The sequence below is a fragment of the Aplidium turbinatum genome, chromosome 15 (assembly GCF_918807975.1).
Source record: "Aplidium turbinatum chromosome 15, kaAplTurb1.1, whole genome shotgun sequence".
Lineage (NCBI taxonomy): Eukaryota > Metazoa > Chordata > Ascidiacea > Aplousobranchia > Polyclinidae > Aplidium > Aplidium turbinatum.
In genome coordinates this window covers 10,399,312-10,409,179 of record NC_137486.1, presented here as the reverse complement: position 1 = coordinate 10,409,179, position 9,868 = coordinate 10,399,312, and the positions used below count along the sequence as shown (strand labels likewise).

At 33.4% G+C, this 9,868-nt stretch overlaps 1 protein-coding gene across 1 annotated transcript; it reads left to right on the top strand.

The window, feature by feature from the left end:
- The first annotated feature begins 491 nt into the window (after positions 1-491).
- On the top strand, positions 492-2,947 carry LOC145784400 (NAD(P)H-hydrate epimerase-like). The gene has a single exon (XM_082596212.1). It carries the CDS (start codon positions 505-507, stop codon positions 1,390-1,392), a length of 888 nt encoding a protein of 295 aa, XP_082452338.1. The 5' UTR covers positions 492-504; the 3' UTR covers positions 1,393-2,947.
- The last annotated feature ends 6,921 nt before the right edge of the window (positions 2,948-9,868 follow it).

Here is a 9,868-nt window from a genome sequence, read left to right as displayed (position 1 = left end):
TACATCAGTAAAATTACCACTAAATTGATTTTAAATTCATTTACGTTGTTAGGTTTTTGTGAGAAGTTCTGAGTAAGGGTTTTGCCTACTTGCTAAAAGTTATTTGTTTCAACTAAAATCACAACATCTTCAAGAATTAAGCTAAATTCTGGATAATATATAACTTAGATTAAGCATCATGGAGATATCAACTTATTTTGTGTTCAGTTAATGTAATGAGTGCTTTGTCACTTGTGCGGCAACAATAGTGCTAGCCTAGACTAAATAATTTTATTGCAATATATAGTATTACGAGAAATGAGAATCATGTTAAGATCATTGTCAAATGTTAACTTACACATTGAGTGACTTGCTCAATTCATGCCAGTGTCAGAGGCAAATTTTAACATGTACATTTTAACTTTGTATATTACTGATATATTACATGCAGCTAGACCAGTCAGTGTAAAGTTAGCTCGTTTTAATTTTTAAAACTTTTATCAGGCAACTTAAGTATTTTTTGAAATGAAATATGTCAGTGCTGCTAATAAAATTGTAACTTTGAGTGCTCTCTTTCATCTTCCTATTGCATTTAAAGCGCATGTATCCTATCCAGCAGTGTTGCTAAGTAAATGTGAAACTAAAGCTGATTATTTAAAAGTTCATTCTAAAGCTCTTTCTACAATGCCTGCAGTTAATCCGTTAAAATTTCTCAGTCAACAAGAAGCACAGAATATAGATCAGGAACTTTTTACTGAATATGAATTTAGTATTGATCAATTAATGGAACTAGCTGGCTTGAGCTGTGCTCATGCTGTTGCAAGGGCTTATCCTATTTCACAAGAAAACAAAAATGGGAATATTTTGTTGATTTGTGGACCTGGAAATAATGGTGGAGATGGGCTTGTTTGTGCTCGTCATTTGCTTTTATTTGGCTACAACCCTACTGTACTTTATCCTAAAAGGCCAAACAGAGCATTAGTTCATGGACTCGTCACTCAGTGTGAAAAAATGGGGGTTAAATTTATAACGGAAATGCCAAAAGAAGACGAAATTGAATCTACTTACAAATGCGTTATTGATGCCATATTTGGGTTTAGCTTCAATCCTGAATCTGGTATTCGACCTCCATTTGATTCCATTATGAACACTTTATCTCAACTTGATGAGACACCAATTTGCAGCATTGATATTCCATCTGGGTGGGATGTGGAGAAAGGAGATCCAGATGAGAAGTATATTAAGCCTGATTGTCTCATTTCTCTAACTGCTCCAAAACGTTGTGCTGCTTTTTTTCAAGGACGGTTTCATTTTTTGGGTGGACGTTTTGTTCCAAAAGCCCTTGAGGGAAAATATGAATTAAATCTTCCAAAATATTCAGGAACAGAGTGCATCATTCAGTTGCCTGTATGACTGGTAAGACACAGACTATAAAACATGCCTTTTTCTGCAATTAAGTTTTTCAGTGGACCAGATTTTCTTCCTGAACCATAGGCCTATACTTGTGGGATACCGTATCTAATGAATAAATAATAATGTTCAAAGAACTTTGTTTATGTTAACCAACACTGTTGTTTATCATTGTACAGAAATATGTAATGTGTCATCTAAATGCTTTATTTATTAGGCATAACGGTAGTTATTTTTAAATTAAATATATACAAACAAAATTGTGTATTTTTTGAAAAAGAAAACCTACATTTTATCAAGCAGTATAGTTCCAACATTATTGATAATGACTAAGGCTTGTTTGCATTGTAGTTGTATAATATTTACTGCTTCTGCCTGCTTGCAGGTTGATGTCAAGATAGGTTGGTGTATTTGAAAGCAACTTATACAGTTATACACTGTAGTTGCAATGCAGCATGTATATAATTGATGATTTATACAATTCTGAAATTGAAGTTTTTAAAAATATATATAATTACATTGATCTTATTAAGTTATATACTGTATATATATATATATTGTATACCGGTACTTTAGAACTATTTAGAAAAAAAAGATTTTTAAATTCCAGTTATGTACCGTAGCTTATACGTTGAACTATTTTAAATGATACTACAAGAATTGTATGTATTTGTATATACCTCATTGAAAAAATTATACATTTACTCAGATTTAATAAACAGTAACTTCAGAAAAGATAGTTTGGTGTGAAGCTGAAAAAAATGTTTTTTTTATAACATTTTTGCATTGTACTTGCTATTTTTACACTCATTTTAGTCACTGTTTTTTAATTATACGTACAAGTCATACATGGGTTTTATTATAGACGAACTCCAATCAATGCATTACAGTCAAAAATTGAATTTTTTTATTATACTATTTGGTTGTCAGTGTTAAATGTGAAAATTGCAAAGAAACAATTATATATATAATAGAGTGTTATTCCTTTAAATTTATTATAACTGATACTGCCTTGAGTTTGTTTTGATTCTGAATGATTTGACATTGATTTTGTCTTAATTTTATCATTTGATGAAATGACGTAAACTTGCAGTGTAGTTACTGCAGATGTTATCGTTAGCAGTTCATTGAATTAAGTAGCGGATCTAGAATTCTAGCAATATTGACCAAGAGAGAGAGAGAGATGTTCTTTTTTGTTTTTCTAGCAAGAAAAAAAATTTGCATCTTTACACTAATACAACATATGTACTGTATAGTGCAGAAAGGACATGTGGTACCTTAGGCGAATAACTAGGGCCATAACCACAGCAAATTTTAACAAACTCGGCCTTGTTTTGTTCATCTTTGTAAAATAATGCTTTCAAGCTCAAATAAGCTAAAATGCATTATTATTTTAAGCATGTTTATCAAACTATACCAAAATTTCTAGGTAAAGTTTCTCATTGATAAGTTGCTTCGTCTGATCCTTCAGTAAACCCAGCCTGGCAAGTTAATTTTCAATACCTATTCAATTCATCGAATTGATGAAATGTCATCAAAGTACATCAAACAAACTAGTAGTTCAAAAGTGAGAAAAACTAACCGGAAAAGGCGATCTGGTACTATGACAGCATAGCCGTAGGAGAGTAAAAAATTTTGGGGGGGCGAACAAAATTTGCCCAAATTTTCCAAACTTTGCCCAAATTTTGCCTTTGCAAACATATTGTGAAAAACACAATATTACTCACAACCTCTGAGATAGTGTAGTCTAAGAACTCCACAATCATCAACTTGGCAGTGTACAAAAACACAGGCAGCAAAACAAGACTGAATTAACTTTAAACTAAATAAACCATCAAATTGAAATAAGTCATCAAATTCAAAAAACATTCATCAACTTGGCAGTGTACTATAAAAACACAGGCAGCAAAACAAGGCTGAATTAACTTTACACTTAATAAACCATCAAATTGAAATAATTTTCTTGTGGCACAAAAATATGTATATATATATACAGGCCTAACTGGATTCAACAACAAATTAAACTGAGAATTCAACAATAACTGGACAGCAGTGGCTAAATATCCATGCCCTCAGATCATTTCAAAATCTCAAGACTCAAGGTTCGTAAATTTGCATTGAAAAAATCTAAAATGACAACCTATTTACTCATCAAACTAAAGTAACATTACTTACTCCATGCTACTTAAAACCTTGCAACCTGAAAAGAATTCGACAATTTATCATACTATGAGCATCAAATTTGCACCTTTAAAGAAAGCTAAGTTGCTATTAATTAGTATGAATATTGATCTCATTACAGTGAAGTTGTAGCCAATGTTTTTTCATTAACATCATTACCAAGATATTTTAAGTTCATGATGAAGCAACTACTGAAATCGTAGGCACTGAACTAAAACAACTCATAGGCCTATCCTATAGGTCAGGGGTCGGCAACCTACGGCCCACGGGCCGGATCCGGCCCGCCAAGCAAAATTATCCGGCCCGCAGCATTTTTGCAAATTGTAGTTGGCGGGCCAAAACGAACATCCCATTATTTTATGCTGCCATTTGGTTTTACATAACCGAATTAAGATTACTAAATGTTATGTAAAACTTTCGCAATTTTTACTTTTCCATATTTATCCGTAACGCTCACTTGTAATCACGTAGCCTGTGTACTTATGCCGCAACAATGCTTAGTTAGGGCATTGTCGCCATTTTGAATTTCCTTGATATTCTTTCTCTGCGAACTGCATTTTAGAGAGAGCGACGTTGCAGGCCTGACAGATAGTTTAATAGATTTGAAGTTTTAAGAATTAGTTTGTTTGAAGGTTGATAATTTAGAAATATGTGTAGCTTAGGAAGCAGGAATTGGCCTTTTTAGTGACAGCCGGTCCAGACTTTTAAATTACTTTATTTTTTAGAGTTATAATTTACTCCCAGTTCCATTTTTCCGTTTTTTTCAACAAGTGATTCTTGTCTTTGAAGAATTTGCTGCTTGTTAGAATCCACCAAGCATAGGAAATTATCACAAAGCGCCTTTGTACCCGCGACCTATCGATCACGGGTCGCTTTGTTATAGTAAACTAGGTTTGGGGCAAAATTTAGCTTAAGCTTGCAGAAGGTAGCATCAAGGTACTTGGCAGTTTCACCTTGAAGTCCGGTTATATTAGCCTATTTACTGCATGCTAGTTGCAGGCTACATGAGTTGCGTTAGTAATAGTCAATTAACCGTATATTTAACGGCAAGTTGAGAACACAACTTACTGATGACCACTTGCAAGATGTTATGATTCTTGCCTCATCCAACCTATCACCTGACCTTCAGAAACTTTCTAGCAGGAAACAACATCAAATATCACATTAATGTTGTGCTGTCAATAAATAAAGTACTTGGTGTTTTTCGTTACCAATTGTTACTAATTTTCTTTATATTAATCTATATAAGCCTATAGTAGCTAAATATGGAGATACTCTGATAAGAACGCCAATTTTAACAATATTATGAAAAGTAAAGAAAACGGAAGTGCAAATGGAAAACTTGTACGGCCCGTTGACATCTGCGCAGTTTTGTTTTGGCCCGCGACTGAAGAAAGGTTGCCGACCCCTGCTATAGGTAATAGTTTCAAACTCAATCCTTGGCAGAAAATACAGACAACATCATCAATATCATACTATCTACATTGCCCGATATATTAACTGCATGAATTGGATGCCAAAACAACATAACACTTGCCTGTATATTTGATCATTGATTGCTATAATACTGTGTCATTCATGGTAAATAGCTGAGCATATCAACCCTAGGACCAGTAAACACAAACAGCAGTTAATACAAAAAATTCTTTTTATAGAAAACAATTCAACTGTAGCCCACAAAAACATGAAATCAAACACTGGAAAATTCACAGGTACTAAAACGAAGCTTAACATTCTCCACAAATTGCAACATACCAAATACAATATTTTCCAAAATTGAAGATGGCACTGTTTACATTCATGGGAAAATTTTAATGTATGTCATACAAAATATTACACTATAACAATATACAAAGTTTTTAAACTGGTAAGATGTTCAAAACTCATGGTAAGATTGATTCTCTCAATAACTGGACATTTTTACAAATAAATTTATTAGTAGAATATAGATAAAGAAGCAAAAAACCTCATAAGATTACCAGTACAAAGCAGGGTTTCAAAATTCCACCAATGAAGAAATGTGTATATCCTAATGATTATTAGTAATAGCTTACCTCTGCCTTCTTATTGCATTATTTTACATTTTGCAGATATGATATATATATCATATATATACTAAATCGAAGCTTAATATTCTGCCCAAATTGCAATATACCAAATACAAAAGTTTTAAAATTGATGACACTACATTTAACATTTAAAAAAAATGTTAAATGTATTTCATACAAAATGCAACACTATAAACAAATTCCTAAACTAGAAAGATTTTGAAAACTCATGGTAAGATTGATTTGCCCAATAACTGAACATTTTTGCCCAAATATTTTTACAAATAAATAGGCTATCATACATTAGTAGAATATAGAGAAAGAAGCAAAAAACCTCATAAGATTACCAGTACAAAGCAGGGTTTCAAAATTCCACCAGCGAAAAAATATACCGTAGTGTATATCCTAATTCCAAATGAACTTCAGTGATAAGCTTACCGGTACCTCTGCTTGCTAATTGCATTTTTTTACATTGACACTCTGCAGATATATACTGAATCGTGAATCGAAGCTTAACATTCTGCCCAAATTGCAATATAAAAAATACAAAAGTTCCAAAATTGATGACACTACATTTAACATTATAAAAAAAATGTTAATGTATATATTACATACAAAATGCACATAAAGTAATAAGCAAAAACCTCATAAGGTTATTAGCAGGCTACCCAGCAAGCTTAGAAATCTCACCTGTGAAGAAATGCAGCCTATGTAGGCTACATGCTGGTGAATATCGGTACTAATAAGCTTAACTTTGCTTGCCAATTATGTTCTTTTACACTTTACTTTTTGCAGGTGGTGTTGAATCGAAACTTATCATTGTGCCCAAATTGCAATACCACATGCAACAATTTTCAAAATCGATGAAAATGCATTTTACATTGATTGGAAAATATTAATGTATATATCTCACAAATTATAACAATTACGTAAAGTTTCTAAACTGGTAAAATGTCGAAATATCATGATAAGATTGATTTGCCCAAATAAGTGCAGATTTTTTCCCAAATTAGCGGCGTTTTTTTTTTCAGCGGGGGAGCGACCGCCCCCCCTGCCCCCCCATCTCCTACGGCTATGTATGACAGTGACACTTCCTCAAATGGGCGATCAACCTAATACAGAAAGTAATCACTAAAAAAACAAATCAATAGCTTTTTTTCCCTAAAAGTCTGAACCTTAAAACATAAACATGTTTTATAATAATATATAAACATAATTTTAATATAATATATAATATTATATATAATATATAATATAATATATAATTTTAATATATACACATAATTTTAATATATAAACATAAACATATGTTTTAAGGTTCAGACTTTTAGGGAAAAAAAGCTATTGATTTGTTTTCTTACAAACTAGTAGTGCATTTTATCCATGGTATGGACGTTGCACATCTCAATACGAACAACATACGTGTCAAAGAACAACTTTTATAAAGAATAAACATGTGGCACAAAAGTACAACTACTTAAAGTAAACAGTTTAGTTAAGTATAATATGTCCAAATGACCCAAAAATGTTGGTGGCATATATGTGTTGTTTTGTGTGTGGTGATGGTGACACAAATGTTCAACCAAAAATATAAAGTGGTTTTATGATATTTAGTTTCCAGACGCTTTTGGCACATAATTATGTGGATTGTTGCTATTTTGAGCTTGTAAACACATCGCGCCAGGGGTCTGCTACTATTCGGTGAGTCCGATTCGGTGAGTCTGATTCGGTGAGTTCCTAACCTCTAACCCCTAAAACGGCAATGATAATTAGGCTACGGTACCCGATAATTTAAAAAAAAAAATTGAAAAAATCCCCCGTTAAGGGATCGGACTCACCGAATCGGACTCACCGAATCAGACTCACCGAATCGGACTCACCGAAACGGGCCATTCCGCGCGCCAGCGTAGCCACCTCAAAAATTTGTTAAATTATATGTAGATGCAAAAATACCAAAGAATAAGTATATACATTATTAAGTAGGCCACTGTGTAACACTAAGACAATTATTATCCTACTGTCACTGACATAAATGTTCCAAACCCAAGCCACTGCAGTAATTTTAGGATGCAAAATCACAAGTATGCAAAAACGTTTATTAACAACAAAATTCTTACAACACAATAGGCTATATTATGTAGTTGTACGCACTTTTCAGACCACAAACCCAATAGAATTTTCGACACAATATACATTTGGAGATTGATAAGGTTCCCAAACATTTTGTGTCATTTACAAACCAAACCATTTCCCACTTTTTACACGTACATATTTTTTGGTGAACTTATTACTACCTAGACAACCTTATAGCTGAAAATTGGGTGTAGTTATGTTTATATTATGATGGAGAAGATTTAAGGGTTTGTTAACCTGAGGCAACATCGTTTTGCTGTAGTTGCATTGCACATGAAATTTCAACATTGTTCAGTTCACATATTAGTCTCACCAGTAAACCAGTTATCAAAGAACATATTGTAATTTTTGTTTGGTGGGACATTGGAGGCCATTTGCAATACTGTTTCCACTTGCTCTGATGTCTGGAAAACCAGCTGCAGGAAATGTTTTGTCGCAATAAATATCGAAGTTATAGAAAATGCCTTTGTTATCTGTCAGCACAAAATCTTGTATCCCCAACTTTTGCTCTTTTTAGGAGTGTACTGTTTGCAGTTGTGCTTTCCGTTATATGGTATAATTTGTTCATCCACGTAAAGATACTGATTTTGAAGAGTACGTTGGATTTTTTTTTGCAGATGTTCTCTCAAATTTTTTTGATAATGCAGTCAAAATTTGGTTCATTATAGGAGGGTTGCAGCAGACCATTATCATTAAAATAGATGTTCTGTTTGATTTCCTCCCGCCTGCCACGTGACATGACATCGGCTACATTTCCATTGCGATACACTTCAGTGCAGTCTATGTAAATTACCATTCCTAAAAATTGTTCCAGTTCCTTTACAGTCAAACATAGCGGTTTGTTTGGAATTTTTTAGACCGAGTCAAGATTTAATTGATAAGCAATCATTTCTAAAAGGGTTTATCAAAATAATATCGGAGGTAGTCAACTGGATTTGCAAGAAATGAAGCTGTAGCTGATTGAGGAGGCCTTTCTCAGTCACATGGTATGAAGGATGACAACTTTTTCCCTAACCGACGTCTGTAGACGTAGAATCAATGCAAACATGACGGATTTTGCTGTCTGGATTCACGCAGTGTGAGCAAATTTGCTAATAATTTCACTTCTCAAAATTTTAAAATTGTAACATGACTTTATGATGGACACCCTGTATACTCCAAACCCATAAAGTCCTGTTACAATTTCAAAATGTTGAGAACTGAAATTGTAGCAGCACTTAATGAATACTGAATAGTCAACCTCGGTTACTGCTCACGTAACAGTCATTGCGTCGTCCAACAACAGGTATGCGCATGGTGCTGCGTAATTACCATTGTAAGACGTAACATTATGCTTTTACCCTACATTTCCACTCAAGCTTTGAGGTACTGTAACCACATCGTGCAGAGACGAGCATATACGTATATATTTAAAATGTGGTACAATATACAGAATAAGTCTTTCACACAGGTTCATGGGAAGAGAGGAGCGTATATTAACAGGGTTGATCTCTAAGTGGTCAAAACTGGGTTTTGACGACTAAGCGGTTTAAACCTGGTTTTAATCGGTCAAAACCCTGATCTGACTGGTCAAAACCCTGTAATGAGTTGCTTGATCGTGTTCGCCAGAAAATCACTGAAAATGTGAAGGAGATGGTAGAAGATGAGGGAGAAAGAAAAGATGAAATTGACTGGTGAATGAAGCATTTGAATATACTGGAGAGACTTGTTAATTCCAATTGTTCAATTGAGGTGTTCTACATAAAGTAGATAGGCATAAGGCATAACAACTTGTTCCTTTTCCGATAATCCTTTCTTGGCTTGACGTGTACTTTGCTTCAAAGAACGAATCATAAACTATCCTGTCTTTAATTTTTAAAGCGTCTTAGAATATGCATTCGCATTGTTTTATTTTAACTGGATAAGATTTGATGGCAAATGTTTTTCATAAAAAAATTGTTGGAATAAATTCTTGTACTTCTGTTGGCTGTGCAAATTGTTCATCGTTCTACCAAGCATTTTTTGGTTCATCAGAAACTTATTTTTAGAATTTGAATTTTCTCAGTAATTAAAATAACCGACTGATTGAAATATCAAAAACAAACAGAGAAGTTGAATATTTTTTGTTCCAAATCCAG